General features: G+C 44.9%; 1 protein-coding gene across 1 annotated transcript in view; it reads left to right on the forward strand.

The window, feature by feature from the left end:
• LOC120051659 (plakophilin-3-like) overlaps positions 1-18,218 on the forward strand; it is a 72,550-nt gene that overhangs the window by 16,353 nt on the left and 37,979 nt on the right. Inside the window, exons 2-7 of the mRNA XM_038998551.1 lie at positions 3,078-3,169; positions 8,511-8,678; positions 8,829-8,954; positions 9,441-9,632; positions 9,885-10,208; positions 10,813-10,973. Of these exons, the coding sequence (XP_038854479.1) occupies positions 3,078-3,169; positions 8,511-8,678; positions 8,829-8,954; positions 9,441-9,632; positions 9,885-10,208; positions 10,813-10,973 (1,063 nt within the window). The remainder of the gene's footprint in view (positions 1-3,077; positions 3,170-8,510; positions 8,679-8,828; positions 8,955-9,440; positions 9,633-9,884; positions 10,209-10,812; positions 10,974-18,218) is intronic.

Raw genomic sequence — 18,218 nt, forward strand, 5'->3', positions numbered from 1 at the left:
CCTGCCCCTCCGGCACTACAAGCTTGCTCAATCACACACTCAAGGTATTAGAAAGAAAACGAATACTAATTGCTCCCAGGTCAGGTTGGTGCCTGTAAACTACTATATACATTGTAAACAATTGTTGTCCTTCTGCCTGTAGTAGAGGTCAAAATAGCAGATCATAGGTTTTGGTGAGGGGTGGTGTGTGTGTGTGTGTGTGTGTGTGTGTGTGTGTGTGTGTGTGTGTGTGTGTGTGTGTGTGTGTGTGTGTGTGTGTGTGTGTGTGTGTGTGTGTGTGTGTGTGTGTGTGTGTGTGTGTGTGTGTGTGTGTGTGTAAACAGGAACATGAGTTGTTGGTCTTGTATAATGTATGGATAAGGCCTAGTTAGTTAGTTTACAACACAAGGTAACTCTGGATGAGTGTCACCTTTGTAGCTCCCAGTGTTATTATGACAAGAGATTCCCTTATCTCTGCTCTCTGTATTATCTCTGCTCTCTGTATTATCTCTGCTCTCTGTACTATCTCTGCTCTGTACTATCTCTACTCTGTACTATCGCTACTCTGTACTATCTCTGCTCTCTGTACTATCTCTGCTCTGTACTATCTCTACTCTGTACTATCTCTACTATGTACTATCTCTACTCTGTACTATCTCTGCTCTCTGTACTATCTCTGCTCTGTACTATCTCTGCTCTGTACTATCTCTGCTCTGTACTATCTCTGCTCTGTACTATCTCTGCTCTATACTATCTCTGCTCTGTACTATCTCTGCTCTGTACTATCTCTACTCTGTACTATCTCTGCTCTGTACTATCTCTGTCCTCTGTACTAGTTTTCAAAGACTCCAGCCACCCTTGTCATAGACTGTTCTCTCTGCTACTGCACGGCAAGTGGTACCGCAGTGCCAAGTCTAGGTCCAAGAGGCTTCTAAACAGCTTCTACCCCCAAGCTATAAGACTCCTGAACATCTAGTCAAATGGCTACCCTGACTATTTGCAGCCACCCCCCCCCCCCCTCCACGCCACTGCCACTCTCTCATTGTCATCTATGCATAGTCACTTTATTTAACTCTACCTACATGTACATACTACCTCAACTAACCGGTGCCCCCGCACATTGACTCTGTACCGGCACCCCCCTGTATATAGCCTCCACATTGACTCTGTACCGGCACCCACCTGTATATAGACTCCACATTGACTCTGTACCGTAACACCCTGTATATAGCCTCCACATTGACTCTGTACCGTAATACCCTGTATATAGCCTCCACATTGACTCTGTACCGTAATACCCTGTATATAGCCTCCACATTGACTCTGTACCGGCACCCCCCTGTATATAGCCTCCACATTGACTCTGTACCGGCACCCCCTGTATATAGCCTCCACATTGACTCTGTACCGGCACCCCCCTGTATATAGCCTCCACATTGACTCTGTACCGGCACCCCCCTGTATATAGCCTCCACATTGACTCTTGTACCGTAACACCCTGTATATAGCCTCCACATTGACTCTGTACCGTAATACCCTGTATATAGCCTCCACATTGACTCTGTACCGGCACCCCCCTGTATATAGCCTCCACATTGACTCTGTACCGGCACCCCCCTGTATATAGCCTCCACATTGACTCTGTACCGGCACCCCCCTGTATATAGCCTCCACATTGACTCTGTACCGGCACCCCCCTGTATATAGCCTCCACATTGACTCTTGTACCGTAACACCCTGTATATAGCCTCCACATTGACTCTGTACCGTAATACCCTGTATATAGCCTCCACATTGACTCTGTACCGGCACCCCCCTGTATATATTGTTATTTTTTACTGCTCCTCTTTAATTACTTGTTACTTTTATCTCTTATTCTTATCCGTATTTTTATAAACTGCACTGTTGGTTAGGGGCTCGTAAGTAAGCATTTCACTGTAAGGTTTACTTACACCTGTTGTACTCGGTGCATTTGACTAATAACATTTGATTTGATTTGATCTCTACCCTCTGTACTATTCATCTTACTTTACTATCTCTGCTCTGTACTATCTCTACTCGGTACTATCTCTGCCCTCTGTACTATCTCTACTCTGTACTATCTCTGCCTTCTGTACTATTCATATTGCTTTACTATCTCTGCACTATCTCTGCTCTCTGTACTATCTCTACTCTGTACTATCTCTGCCCTCTGTACTATCTCTGCCCTCTGTACTATCTCTACTCTGTACTATCTCTGCTCTGTACTATCTCTGCTCTGTACTATTCATATTGCTTTACTTTCTCTGCACTTTCTGCTCTATTTCTGCTCTATACTATCTCTACTCTGTACTATCCCTACTCTGTACTATCTCTGCTCTATGTTGTGTCATGTCCCATATCATTAAACTAGTTATACCAATGTCATGTCCCATATCATTAAACTAGTTATACCAATGGCATGTCCCATATCATTAAACTAGTTATATCAATGTCATGTCCCATATCATTAAACTAGTTATACCAATGGCATGTCCCATATCATTAAACTAGTTATACCAATGGCATGTCCCATATCATTAAACTAGTTATACCAATGGCATGTCCCATATCATTAAACTAGTTATACCAATGTCATGTCCCATATCATTAAACTAGTTATACCAATGGCATGTCCCATATCATTAAACTAGTTATACCAATGGCATGTCCCATATCATTAAACAAGTTATGTCGATATCGTATCGATGTTTAATTTAGGTGTGGCGGTGAAAAACACAAGGCCTCATAGTTTTGGTTTGATGTTTCAGGTCCTTCCTTAGTGTTGTCTTTAAATGGGATCAGTTTTTGGTGGGCTGATTCAGGTCCTTCTTTAGTGTTGTCTTTAAATGGGATCAGTTTTTGGTTTGATGTTTCAGGTCCTTCCTTAGTGTTGTCTTTAAATGGGATCAGTTTTTGGTGGGCTGATTCAGGTCCTTCCTTAGTGTTGTCTTTAAATGGGATCAGTTTTTGGTGGGCTGATTCAGGTCCTTCCTTAGTGTTGTCTTTAAATGGGATCAGTTTTTGGTGGGCGGATTCATGACATTTTCTGATTTCCCCTCTCTCTTTTTGTTTTGTAGAACACGGCGGTTCTTCAACAATGAAGTACCAGACCTTCAACCCAGGGTTCAGCTCTAAGTCCTACGTCTACACAGCCTCCAGACCTGTCATGGTGAGTGGTAGTCCTACATCCACACAGCCTCCACACCTGTCATGGTGAGTGGTAGTCCTACGTCCCCACAGCCTCCAGACCTGTCATGGTGAGTGGTAGTCCTACGTCCCCACAGCCTCCACACCTGTCATGGTGAGTGGTAGTCCTACATCCACACAGCCTCCACACCTGTCATGGTGAGTGGTAGTCCTACGTCCCCACAGCCTCCAGACCTGTCATGGTGAGTGGTAGTCCTACATCCACACAGCCTCCACACCTGTCATGGTGAGTGGTAGTCCTACGTCCCCACAGCCTCCAGACCTGTCATGGTGAGTGGTAGTCCTACGTCCCCACAGCCTCCAGACCTGTCATGGTGAGTGGTAGTCCTACATCCCCACAGCCTCCACACCTGTCATGGTGAGTGGTAGTCCTACGTCCCCACAGCCTCCAGACCTGTCATGGTGAGTGGTAGTCCTACGTCCCCACAGCCTCCAGACCTGTCATGGTGAGTGGTAGTCCTACGTCCCCACAGCCTCCAGACCTGTCATGGTGAGTGGTAGTCCTACATCCACACAGCCTCCACACCTGTCATGGTGAGTGGTAGTCCTACGTCCCCACAGCCTCCAGACCTGTCATGGTGAGTGGTAGTCCTACGTCCCCACAGCCTCCAGACCTGTCATGGTGAGTGGTAGTCCTACGTCCCCACAGCCTCCAGACCTGTCATGGTGAGTGGTAGTCCTACATCCACACAGCCTCCACACCTGTCATGGTGAGTGGTAGTCCTACATCCCCACAGCCTCCAGACCTGTCATGGTGAGTGGTAGTCCTACGTCCCCACAGCCTCCAGACCTGTCATGGTGAGTGGTAGTCCTACGTCCCCACAGCCTCCAGACCTGTCATGGTGAGTGGTAGTCCTACGTCCCCACAGCCTCCAGACCTGTCATGGTGAGTGGTAGTCCTACGTCCCCACAGCCTCCAGACCTGTCATGGTGAGTGGTAGTCCTACGTCCCCACAGCCTCCAGACCTGTCATGGTGAGTGGTAGTCCTACGTCTACACAGCCTCCACACCTGTCATGGTGAGTGGTAGTCCTACATCCACACAGCCTCCACACCTGTCATGGTGAGTGGTAGTCCTACGTCCCCACAGCCTCCAGACCTGTCATGGTGAGTGGTAGTCCTACGTCCCCACAGCCTCCAGACCTGTCATGGTGAGTGGTAGTCCTACGTCCCCACAGCCTCCAGACCTGTCATGGTGAGTGGTAGTCCTACGTCCCCACAGCCTCCAGACCTGTCATGGTGAGTGGTAGTCCTACATCCACACAGCCTCCAGACCTGTCATGGTGAGTGGTAGTCCTACATCCCCACAGCCTCCAGACCTGTCATGGTGAGTGGTAGTCCTACGTCCCCACAGCCTCCAGACCTGTCATGGTGAGTGGTAGTCCTACGTCCCCACAGCCTCCAGACCTGTCATGGTGAGTGGTAGTCCTACGTCCCCACAGCCTCCAGACCTGTCATGGTGAGTGGTAGTCCTACATCCACACAGCCTCCACACCTGTCATGGTGAGTGGTAGTCCTACATCCACACAGCCTCCACACCTGTCATGGTGAGTGGTAGTCCTACGTCCCCACAGCCTCCAGACCTGTCATGGTGAGTGGTAGTCCTACATCCCCACAGCCTCCAGACCTGTCATGGTGAGTGGTAGTCCTACGTCCCCACAGCCTCCACACCTGTCATGGTGAGTGGTAGTCCTACGTCCCCACAGCCTCCAGACCTGTCATGGTGAGTGGTAGTCCTACATCCCCACAGCCTCCACACCTGTCATGGTGAGTGGTAGTCCTACATCCCCACAGCCTCCAGACCTGTCATGGTGAGTGGTAGTCCTACGTCCCCACAGCCTCCAGACCTGTCATGGTGAGTGGTAGTCCTACATCCCCACAGCCTCCAGACCTGTCATGGTGAGTGGTAGTCCTACATCCCCACAGCCTCCAGACCTGTCATGGTGAGTGGTAGTCCTACGTCCCCACAGCCTCCAGACCTGTCATGGTGAGTGGTAGTCCTACATCCACACAGCCTCCACACCTGTCATGGTGAGTGGTAGTCCTACATCCCCACAGCCTCCAGACCTGTCATGGTGAGTGGTAGTCCTACATCCACACAGCCTCCAGACCTGTCATGGTGAGTGGTAGTCCTACGTCCCCACAGCCTCCAGACCTGTCATGGTGAGTGGTAGTCCTACATCCCCACAGCCTCCACACCTGTCATGGTGAGTGGTAGTCCTACATCCACACAGCCTCCACACCTGTCATGGTGAGTGGTAGTCCTACGTCCCCACAGCCTCCACACCTGTCATGGTGAGTGGTAGTCCTACATCCACACAGCCTCCACACCTGTCATGGTGAGTGGTAGTCCTACGTCCCCACAGCCTCCACACCTGTCATGGTGAGTGGTAGTCCTACATCCCCACAGCCTCCACACCTGTCATGGTGAGTGGTAGTCCTACATCCCCACAGCCTCCAGACCTGTCATGGTGAGTGGTAGTCCTACATCCCCACAGCCTCCAGACCTGTCATGGTGAGTGGTAGTCCTACATCCCCACAGCCTCCAGACCTGTCATGGTGAGTGGTAGTCCTACGTCCCCACAGCCTCCAGACCTGTCATGGTGAGTGGTAGTCCTACATCCCCACAGCCTCCAGACCTGTCATGGTGAGTGGTAGTCCTAAATCCCCACAGCCTCCAGACCTGTCATGGTGAGTGGTAGTCCTACGTCCCCACAGCCTCCACACCTGTCATGGTGAGTGGTAGTCCTACATCCCCACAGCCTCCACACCTGTCATGGTGAGTTCTACTCAGTTTTAGGGACCAGGTATTATAAATATATTATAAATGTATTATAAACAATATCGGCCTACATTCAGTATTTTCTTAGGAAAATATTGCCTTCATTACACATCCAATGGTTTCTGAGTACCACATGATATGTTCAGCAGATGGTTAAAAGAGCCCTGCAGACTTACGTGTTGTTGCCAATAAAGAGATATTATAGACCGTATCTGTCTACGTGAAAATATGCAGCTTAAACTCTGTGACCGCTCTCTGCAGCTTCCTGTAAATACAGTCAGCTATCAACGCAGTGGGATGCTTTCACAGTGCAGTGTTGCCAGAGCCATTGAGCTAGGTCTTCTCTGGGCGCTCTGGAAGTGTGGTATTTCACAGCAGCTCTCCACCAATCTCTCCAGGACCTAAAGTCCACCCTTCAGATTCTTCCACATCTCACAGTCAGAATGTGTCCACCTCACGTTAGCATAGCAGATATCATTAGACTATGACACCATTACACAATGACATTGTTGAATGAACTTGCCATTGATACATTCATTCATTTAATTAATTTAATATTTTACCAGATGTATATTGTGTTTTAGATTCAGCAAATATACATGACACACCAGTGGAGGCTGCTAAGGGGAGGACGGCTCATAATAATGTCTGGAACGAAGCACATGGAATGGTATCAAACACCTGGATGCGTTTGATGTATTTAAAACCATTCCACTAATTCCGCTCCAGCCATTACCACAAGCCCGTCCTCCCTAACTAAGGTCCCACTACCCTCCTGTGGTACATACAGTAGAATATATACAGTAAGTAAATGATCCACATGTACACGGTAATGGTAACGACGGAAAGAACTCCATTATAGTGGCCTTGTTGACTGCAAAAAAAATAAAATCTCAACTCAACAATTTCCCCATGACTTTTACAATTAGCTTTGCACAATGTAGGTACACAGAATTTTTACTTGTGTCAACACTAGTCCATAGACATGAACCACTCCCTTTTTATGACAGTGACTCACAGCGTTTACAGTATCTGGAAAGGTCAGAGTTTGTTGTCCCCGCTCATAGAGGCGGAGTCATAGAGGCGGAGTCATAGAGGCGGAGTCATAGAGGCGGAGTCATAGAGGCGGAGTCATAGAGGCGGGGTCATAGTGATTAGCATTAGCAGTTAACGTTTAGCGATAGAACCACAATCATTTGTCATTCTCAACATACAGGACAGAAATATGCCTCTGGCCTTCGAAAAACCAAAATACGTTTTTTTCTGATAACAGTCAGATAACATGCTGTATGTGGTTTCTGAAAAATAATAAGCTCATTCTAAGAATCCATTGAGTCTGAGTTAGGGAGGGTTTCCTCCCAAGGTCGAGAGAGAAGGCCCTGTTGTTCACTCCGACCGCTAACAAGATCATGTCAACAACACTGATGTAATGGTGAAGTTCGCCATCTGGAAGCTGAGCCAAATATGGTCTACCAGTTTACTGAGATATGTCCTGGAGTTTTCTCCCAGGCTCCTGGCATGTCTCCGCTTGTCTTTGTCAGTTAAACATGTCATCCTGATCTCTCGTCATTATTGATCACCCAGGCCTTCATTATTGATCACCCAGGCCTTCATTATTGATCACCCAGGCCTTCATTATTGATCACCCAGGCCTTCATTATTGATCACCCACCAGGCCTTCATTATTGATCACCCAGGCCTTCATTATTGATCACCGCCCAGACCTTTATTATTGATCACCCCCCCAGCCTTCATTATTGATCACCCACCAGGCCTTCATTATTGATCACCCCCCAGGCCTTCATTATTGATCACCCACAGCCCTTCATTATTGATCACCCACCAGGAGTTCATTATTGATCACCCACCAGGACTTCATTATTGATCACCACCCAGGCCTTCACTATATATCACCTCCCCAGGCCTTCATTATTGATCACCTCCCCAGGCCTTCATTATTGATCACACCACCCAGGCCTTCATTATTGATCACACCACCCAGGCCTTCATTATTGATCACCCCCCGGCCTTCATTATTGATCACCCCCCCGGCCTTCATTATTGATCACCCCCAGGCTTTCATTATTGATCACCCCCAGTCCTTCATTATTGATCACCCCCCCAGGCCTTCATTATTGATCACCTCCCCCAGGCCTTCATTATTGATCACCCCCCAGGCCTTCATTATTGATCACCTCCCCCAGGCCTTCATTATTGATCACCCCCCCAGGCCTTTATTATTGATCACCCCCCAGGCCTTCATTATTGATCACCCCCCAGGCCTTCATTATTGATCACCCCCCAGGCCTTCATTATTGAGTAGTAATAACGATTCACCATGCCTTTCATCCTGCCGTAGTGCCCTTGACCAAGGGGGGGTTTACAGTCTGTGTCTTGGCGGCTGGTTAAAAGCAATAAAGACTCATTTCCATGGACGTTAATGAAAATGTACAATACAATATTTTTTCAACTTCTCCTCCTATCCCCCCCCCCCTCCTCCTCCTCTTCCTCCTCTGTCCCAGGCACCCAGGATGTCTCACTACTCTGGTGGTTTCTCCTCCCGGTCGGCGATGGACCTGAGTGGTGGTCAGAGGCTCAGCATGGGGGGTGGAGGAGGAGGAGGAGGAGGGTACCAGTACCACGATAACATGAGCCTGAGCGGGGGCTACCAGGGGGGAGGGGGTTACCAGGTACCACGTTAATGAGTTACTTTATTCTTCGACTACCATACAAATCCTTTTGGACATCTGAAGCAAGGCACAGTTATTTTTTTATTTGGGGGGGGGGCATATGTTAATACTGTATGTGTACCAGTGTGCTGATTAACTCTGTTCTCCCAGGTTGGAGGAGGAGGGGCCATGAGGCAACAGATGTCCACCGTGAACCGGGCGATGAGCCGTGCTCCCGGCCCAGACCTAGAGACCATGTCCCTGCGCTCCGTTAGGCTCCAGAACATGCCCGCTCAGGTATCTGACTTTAGATACGCTACATTATGTGTTCTGTGTGTATTGTGTCAATGTCAACGTAAGGTTTTTCTTTCAAGTGTTGTCTGTCTGTACTGATGTTGATGTCCTCCGTCTGTATTGATGTGGTATTGATGTTGATGTTGTTTGTATTGATGTTGATGTTTTCTGTCTGTATTGATGTGGTATTGATGTTGATGTTCTATCTGTATTGATGTTGTCTGTCTGTATTGATGTGGTATTGATGTTGATGTTGTCTGTATTGATGTTGATGTTGTCTGTCTGTATTGATGTTGATATTGTCTGTATTGATGTTGTCTGTCTGTATTGATGTGGTGTTGATGTTGTCTGTCTGTATTGATGTGGTATTGATGTTGATGTTCTGTCTGTATTGATGTTGATGTTTTCTGTCTGTATTGATGTTTATGTTGTCTGTCTGTATTGATGTGGTAGTTTTCTGATTCTGACTCGTTCTGAATCTTGTTTCAGCCGTCCCCAGTGGCAGCCTGGGTGGATGCGGATGGCAGCGATGGGGTCAGCCTCGTCTCGGACCACGATGCCACATTCAACCGCCAGCAGTCTGTCTACAGCACCGTCAATGGAGGAGCCTACAGCTCTGGGACCCAGATGAGACAGGCAGGAGGAGGAGGGTCCATGACCTACCAAGCCCCCATGAGGATGGTTGGTGGAACCCATACCGAAAGTTTCACACGAGATTAACACATTACAATTCTTATATGTTCCATGGCATGTGAAAATGAGTTATCTATTTCAAATACATTTTAAATGTATTTAGGAACAAATAATGCACTCCGTCCAAACTAGCTTTTCAGGTGTTTGTGAAAGCAAATATGTTAATTTAATTTGCGTTACAATATAAATATTATTATATTTACAGCCCGTTTCTTTAATGAACATTTATATTTCTGGTAGGGGGGAGAGGAGATGATGATGGTCCAGCAGCAGCATTCCTTTAAAGGGCCAGCGTACCGCACCATCAGCAGGATCAACAACAGGAACAACAGGATGTCCATGGGCTCCATGTCTGGGGCTTCCACCCTCCCCCCTGGGGGAAGTAGCTACGGCGGTGGAGGGGGAGGCTTCGTCATGTCTGGGGCTTCCACCCTCCCCCCTGGGGGAAGTAGCTACGGCGGTGGAGGGGGAGGCTTCGTCATGTCTGGGGCTTCCACCCTCCCCTCTGGGGGAAGTAGCTACGGCGGTGGAGGCGGCGGTGGAGGAGGATTCATGATGGGCCAGGTGAGGATTGCGATGCGGTACGTTTATAGCCCATTTGCATGGACATTTGTTATGTGAGGTCAGAAAGCAAAACGGAATACACAAAATGAATACACTAATACAACAACTCTGAGAAGAGAGGGGACACACATTTGTTTTGTTTTATTTAACCAGGCAAGTCAGTTAAGAACAAGTTCTTATTTTACAATGACGGCCTACACCGGCCAAATCTTAACCCGGACGACGCTAGGCCAATTGTGCGCCGCCCTATGTGACTCCCAATCACGGCCGGTTTTGATACAGCCTGGAATCTAACCAGGGTCTGTTGTGACGCCTGTAGCACTGAGATGCAGTGCCTTAGACCGCTGCGCCACTCGGGAAGGGTTCACATATTCACATAGCCCCATGATGGACCAGGGCTAATCTGAGAGGATTCTCAGCATCTAGTCCTATATTGCTATTTTACCTGCCTTGATTCTAAATATATGTTGTTTTTTTTATGTCGTGGTAGTTTTAATTGTTCTTTTATTATCATTTTTTTGCCTAAGTAGAGCTTTGGTATAATGAAAAGCGCTATACAATTGAAAATGTATTATTATAATTGAATATAATGCATTGTTATTAGATGTCGTCTGGGTCTCAGGGGAATCTGATGATGATGCAGCAACACAGACAGACCACTCTGCCCAGGACCATGTCTATCAAGAGCATGCACAGTGTTGGGAAGGGCATGGACATCTACGACAGGCAGATGGACATGACAGACAGCATGGGCAACCTCAGCAGGTAAGGAGTGGATACTAGGGTTAAATATCGGGAACCTGGTTACTGAGATTTAACGCCCCAAAAAAACACTTCCTTTTCCCGGGATAAATAACTGTGAGAAAAACGGTAAATTATAATAAACGATTTGTATGAACAGCATGGCGTGAAATGGAACTGTTAAATGATATGAGATGTCTAAATCTGGCTGCTCTACGGCCTCTGCATGATGAATCCTCAACGCTCCGGGTGGGGAGAGGCAGCCCATCTCCGGGTGGGGAGAGGCAGCCCATCTCAGGGTGGGGACAGACGGCCCATCTCAGGGTGGGGAGAGGCAGCCCATCTCCGGGTGGGGAGAGGCAGCCCATCTCAGGGTGGGGACAGACGGCCCATCTCAGGGTGGGGAGAGGCAGCCCATCTCAGGGTGGGGACAGACGGCCCATCTCAGGGTAGGGAGAGGCAGCCCATCTCCGGGTGGGGAGAGGCAGCCCATCTCAGGGTGGGGACAGACGGCCCATCTCAGGGTGGGGAGAGGCGGCCCATCTCAGGGTGGGGACAGACAGCCCATCTCAGGGTGGGGAGAGGCGGCCCATCTCAGGGTGGGGACAGGCGGCCCATCTCAGGGTGGGAACAGGCGGCCCATCTCAGGGTGGGGACAGGCAGCCCATCTCAGGGTGGGGACAGGCAGCCCATCTCAGGGTGGGGACAGGCAGCCCATCTCAGGGTGGGGACAGGCAGCCCATCTCAGGGTGGGGACAGGCAGCCCATCTCAGGGTGGGGACAGGCAGCCCATCTCAGGGTGGGGACAGGCAGCCCATCTCAGGGTGGGGACAGACAGCCCATCTCAGGGTGGGGACAGGCGGCCCATCTCAGGGTGGGGACAGACGGCCCATCTCAGGGTGGGGACAGACGGCCCATCTCAGGGTGGGGACAGACGGCCCATCTCAGGGTGGGGACAGGCGGCCCATCTCAGGGTGGGGACAGGCGGCCCATCTCAGGGTGGGGACAGGCGGCCCATCTCAGGGTGGGGACAGGCGGCCCATCTCAGGGTGGGGACAGACGGCCCATCTCAGGGTGGGGACAGACAGCCCATCTCAGAATGAAGGGCAGTTCACAATGCATGTAGACCTATCATCTCATGGTAACTTTTTTTCTTGTGACATGTAGGCCTACATTTTCTGCAGCATAGCCCATCCTACAGTAATATAAAGACAGAATACACGTCTAATTTACCCATCTCCTTCTGGCTTTCAGGTGTCACCTTTATATTCGTTTAATTGTGAAGATTTTCTATTTATTTCATTGCAGGTGCAGAGTTTTAAAACACTTCTATATCGTTGCTTTAAGTCAGTGCACGAGCGAGCACTCTCTCTCCGTCTTTCTCTCTCTCTCTCCGTCTTTCTCTCTCTCCATCAACTCAAATATCATTCAAAATAGATAATGCTGTTCTAGATTGACATATAGGCCTATAAATAGATGTCTCAGCCTGCCTCTTTCAGGTCATAAATTCAATGCAGTATTAGCCTTATATTTAGCTAATTAATGATGGGTTATGTATAATAAGCTCCTAATTTATAGCCTCTGTCTCTTGCGCAATACACAAGCACCTGTGCTCCGCTGGCCTCTCTCATTAAACAACGCTCCTTAACTCTTGGAGTCCCATGCAGGAAAAGATAGACTAGAATAGCTTGCTGGACATCGTTTTTTTTTAGCATTTGTTATACCAATAGACTATTTGAAGAGGGACGCACACTTTTGTTTGCTGAATGTTCAAATACAGCAGCCAATAGGACTCACGGGTACTTTGAAAGAAGAGCGAATGCGTGATGATGATTGGCTATAGCAGTTATTAATTCAGACCTATAACCAATCAGATGGTGGTAGACTATAGCAGTTATTTATTTTATTTTTTTTTATTTTTTTTTCTCTAGGGGTGGATCAGCTTAATATTGCGGAAAGAATGTTGCTTCCAATGTAATTGTCTGCATCATTTCCAATCCCCCATATTTTTTTGGGTAAATATATATATCCATACACGCATGCATACATATATACATATATACATACACATACCTATATAGACATACATACTTTTTTAAAGAATATACCTTTATTATTATTCCCCGCAACCCTACCACCGCTCCCCCAATTGGAGTAAACTAATAAACACTTCTGCTTTTACCTTCAATTTATACATCTTATACCTATTTTACAGACACAGACTACTTTATAATAGTTCTCTCTTGTTTGTTCTTAGTCCTTCCTCTATTTCTGTTGTCCATCCAGTTTTATTTCCACTTGTAACTGTGCTATTTCACAAAAGCTCCGCATCTATACACATTTCACAGATCCCGTATGCCCTACATTGTTTATCTTGTTATTAGTCCCACCCTTCAGTTCCACTCAACCCTTCCCATCTATCTTCCAACATCATCCATTTCGGATTTTTATTTGCCATATATTTTTCAACTGTGCTGTGATGCTTCACAAAAGATTTGAACCTTCCTATTCTCATAGCTTCTACAGATTGTAAATTAAAAATAAACATTTTTGCTAAAATAATTATTATATTATTGATTGATTGACTATGGCTTTTCAAATCCCCCAGTATTGCTATCTGTAGCGTTAGTTCTAGGCAAATGTTGCAATTCTTCAGCCATTCCTGGACCTGTGACCAAAAACGAGCTACATATGGACAATACCAAAATAAATGATCTAATGACTCTGCCTCCTCACAACAGAATCTGCAGAGCTGGGAAGATTGTATACCCCATATATATAACATTCTATTAGTTGCAAGAATTTTGTACAGTAATTTAAATTGAAAAATTCGAAGTTTTGAATCCGGCGTTGTTTTGCGTATCAATTCATAAACCATGTGCCATGGAATGGGTACATCGAAAATCTCTTCCCAACTATTTTGCAATTTATATGGCACAGCTGTCAGTTTTTTGGTCCTTAAATGAAATTGGTATATGTTTTTATTTATCACACTTTTCTTTAACCATTTATGTTCTTTAATACAGGGCCGACATACAAGTTCCTTACTTTTTTCCCCTTCTACTTGCCTCTTCCATTTTTGTGGTAATGCTGCAATTAATTGGTTGTAATTTTGGGTAGAGCAGACATTTCCATATGTCTGTGTTAGCTGCATGTGTGACATAACTCCACCAGTCCTATTTATGATATCATTCACAAAAATTATACCTTTTTTAAACATTTCTTCGATAAATACAGTTTTTTTATCAATTACTATATTTGAATTTAACCACAATATTTGTTGTACTATTTGTTCCGTCCTTTCAGGTGGATTAAACTGAAATTGCAACCAACTTTCTAAGGCTTGTTTAAAAAATAAGGATATTTTGGAGATTATTTCCTTTTCAAACAACCGAAAGTGAGCAGGTGTAATCTGAATAAAGGGAAAAAGGCCCTTCTTGAACATAGGATGAGACATTCGTACCAATTTACTAGAGAACCAGTTTGGATTTAAGTATAACTTTTGTATGACTGATGCCTTTAGTGAGAGGTCTAATGCTTTAATATTTAATAATTTCTGCCCTCCGAATTCATATTCGTTATATAAATAGGCCCTTTTAATTTTATCTGGCTTGCCGTTCCAAATAAAATGGAATATTTTTTGTTCATATAATTTAAAAAGCAGGTCACTAGGTGTAGGCAAAACCATAAGCAAATAGGTAAACTGTGATATGACTAAAGAGTTAATCAGGGTGATTTTTCCACAAATAGACAAGTATTTTCCTTTCCATGGTAGCAAGATCTTATCTATTTTTGCTAACTTTCTATAAAAATTTATTGGAGTGAGATCATTTCTTTCTTTTGGGATTTTTATACCGAGTATGTCCACATCTCCGTCAGACCATTTAATTGGTAAACTACATGGCAATATAAAATGTGTATTTTTTAGTGATCCAATACGTAATATGGTACATTTATCATAATTTGGTTTTAATCCAGAGAGGATAGCAAAGGTATCTAGATCCTCTATGAGGCCGTGGAGAGACTCTAGTTGTGGTTTTAAAAGAAAACATGAATCATCAGCGTACAATGACACCTTAGTTTTTAAGCCACGGATTTCTAATCCATTAATATTAATGTTTGATCTAATTTTAACAGCTAACATTTCGATGGCAATAATAAATAGATATGCCGATAGTGGACAACCTTGTTTTACTCCTCTAGATAGTTTAAAACTTTCTGAGATGTAGCCATTATTTACTATTTTACACCTAGGGTTACTATACATAATTTTAACCTATTTTATAAGAGATTCCCCAAAATTGAAATATTCTAGGCATTTATATATAAACTCCAGTCGTACTTTATCAAAAGCCTTTTCAAAATCAGCTATGAAAACCAGACCTGGTGTCCCCGATATTTCATAGTGTTCTATTGTTTCCAGTACTTGCCTTATATTATCTCCAATGTATCGTCCATGTAAAAAACCTGTCTGATTAGGATGAATAATATCTGACAAAACTTTTTTTATTCTATGCGCCAAGCATTTTGCTAGGATTTTTGCATCACAACACTGAAGTGTAAGAGGTCTCCAATTTTTTAATTGGACTGGATCTTTATATATACCACTTGGGTCCTGTTTCAGTAATAACGATATCAGACCTTCTTGTTGCGTGTCTGATAATCTACCATTTATATAGGAGTGGTTAAAACAAGCTAATAATGGTCCTTTGAGTATATCAAAAAAAGTTTTGTATACTTCCACTGGTATGCCATCCAGCCCTGGAGTTTTCCCATCCTTAAAGGCCCCAATTGCATCAAGCAGTTCCTCCTCTGTAATTTGGCCTTCACATGAGTCTTTCTGTACAGATGTTAATTTTACATTATTAATAGGAAAAAAATCCATACAATTAGTTTCAGTTAGTGGAGATGGAGGAGCCTGAAACGAAAACATATTCTTAAAGTACTTTACTTCCTCTTTCAAAATATCATTTGGTGAATCATGCGTGACTCCATCATTTGTAACAAGTTTTAATACATTTTTTTTGGTAGCATTTCTATATTGAAGATTGAAAAAGAATTTGGTGCATTTTTCCCCATATTCCATCCAGTTCGCTTTATTTTTATAATATATTACACTGGATCTTTCTTGAATAAGTTCCTCCATTTCTTTTTGTTTTTCCTCTAACTTATTCTGTGCCTCTATGGTACCGTTTTTATTGCTATCTAACTGTACTGTTAGTCCTTCAATTTCCTTTGTTAATATGGACTCTTTTGATCTAAATTCCCTTTGTTTTATAGATGAGTACTGAATTGCATGGCCTCTAAAGGCACACTTAAAAGTGTCCCATACAATAAGGGGATCTGCTGTACCTATGTTATGTCTGAAAAAGTCAGTTATAAAATCTTCTGTCCTAGTTCTAAACAATTTATCATCTAGTAGACTTTGATTAAATTTCCAATATCCTCGCCCACGTGGAAATTCTGTAAGAGAAATATATATGCCAATTATGTGATGATCCGACCGCATTCTGTCCCCTATCAACACTTTTTTAACTTTTGGTGCCAGAGAGAATGGTATAAGAAAGTAGTCAAGACGACTAGCTTGATTCAGCCTCCGCCATGTATATCTCACTAAATCAGGGTATTTAAGTCTCCATATATCCACTAATTCCAATATATCCATGACATTCATGATTTCCTTAAGTGCCTGAGGGTGATAGTTTGTAGTGTGATTTCCTTTCCGGTCTATAGAGGTATTTAAGACCGTATTAAAATCTCCCACTATAATAATAGAGTCTAGTGTTGCTTGTAGAGTTGATAAATTCTTATATATATTTTCAAAGAAGCTTGGATCATCATTATTCGGACCGTATAGGTTAACAAGCCATATTTGTTTATTGTCCAATAACATATTTAAAATAATCCATCTACCTTGAGGATCTGTTTGGACAATTTGCACATTTGGATCAAAATTATTGTTAATTAAAACCATCACCCCTTTTGAATTTCTTTGCCCATGGGAGAAATATATTTTGCCCCCCCAGTTCTTTTTCCACAAAACTTCATCTAAAACTGTTGAATGGGTTTCCTGTAAACAATAGATATTATAATCCTTCTCTTTTAGCCAGGTAAATACTGATCGTCTTTTCTTATTATCTGCTAAGCCATTACAATTGTAACTGGCTATACTTATTTCACCACTTACCATAATGAGACACACCTTTCATTCTTTTAATCAGAATATATTTTTGTAAACGTACTATTAAAAAGTAACATAATGATTGAGTGTCTATATAGTTGTACCATGATATTTGCATTTCTACTAAGTAAACCTCCAATTGGTCCCTACTATTCCACCCGCTAAAAGGCCTCATCTCGAGATGGCTTGTCATCCCAATGCCCGGCAGACCACCCTCGACCCCCTGTATCCCATAGCCCTGAACCGACTGGGATCCATTCTTTGAAAAGAGCATACAGTGCCATTTACCGAATTGAAGAAGATCAATTGCCATATGCATTTCCATTGCCCTCACCTCGATTTGTATTATATATATCTGTGGATCATCCTCTATTGTCCCTAACATCTTTTACTTCTTCCTTCGCAACAGTTGTGGGATACACACATACACCCACACACACTCAGCCCTTACCCCCACACAACCATAAGCTCACTTTCTCAACAATTGCACCATCCCAGAGCCCAACTCAAGATGGGTCATGATTTACAAATGCACTTGCAGTTGCAGCTGCATGAGAAGGCCTGCAAGACCGCACAAAAAATTAGCAAAAATTGAGAGATTTATTTACCATTGTCATATCCTAGATAATGGAGGTCAAATGTACACCTTATTCCTGAAACACCCACAATACGGCCACCCGTCATGACCATGTCCCCACGCATCTCCATGCAGTCCGACTTTGATTTTGTGCCGCCAGGGCCACAATAATATACCCCCTCTCTGAATGTCCGAGTGTGACCCCCTCCCCATGGGTTACTGCAGCTAGTGTTGCCAGCACTGCCACTGCCTGGGTGGGGGCACCCCACCGGAATCCCCACCGGCTAGGTACAAGGTCGTCAAGGTTCTCATTAGCAGCTTTGAGAATTTCCTTGTATATTATGCTCTCCCTTTATGGGGCTTTGGCTTTGCAGGACCAACCCTGCCAAGCAGGCTCAGAATCTTGAGGGGGCAGTGCTGCTCTTGGTCTCTGACCTCATTTTAGCTGCATACAGACCGCTTACAGCGGGCACATAAAACAGTTAGGGACTTCTCCTTAGTATCTGGGTCA

The sequence above is a fragment of the Salvelinus namaycush genome, chromosome 8, assembly GCF_016432855.1.
Source record: "Salvelinus namaycush isolate Seneca chromosome 8, SaNama_1.0, whole genome shotgun sequence".
NCBI lineage: Eukaryota > Metazoa > Chordata > Actinopteri > Salmoniformes > Salmonidae > Salvelinus > Salvelinus namaycush.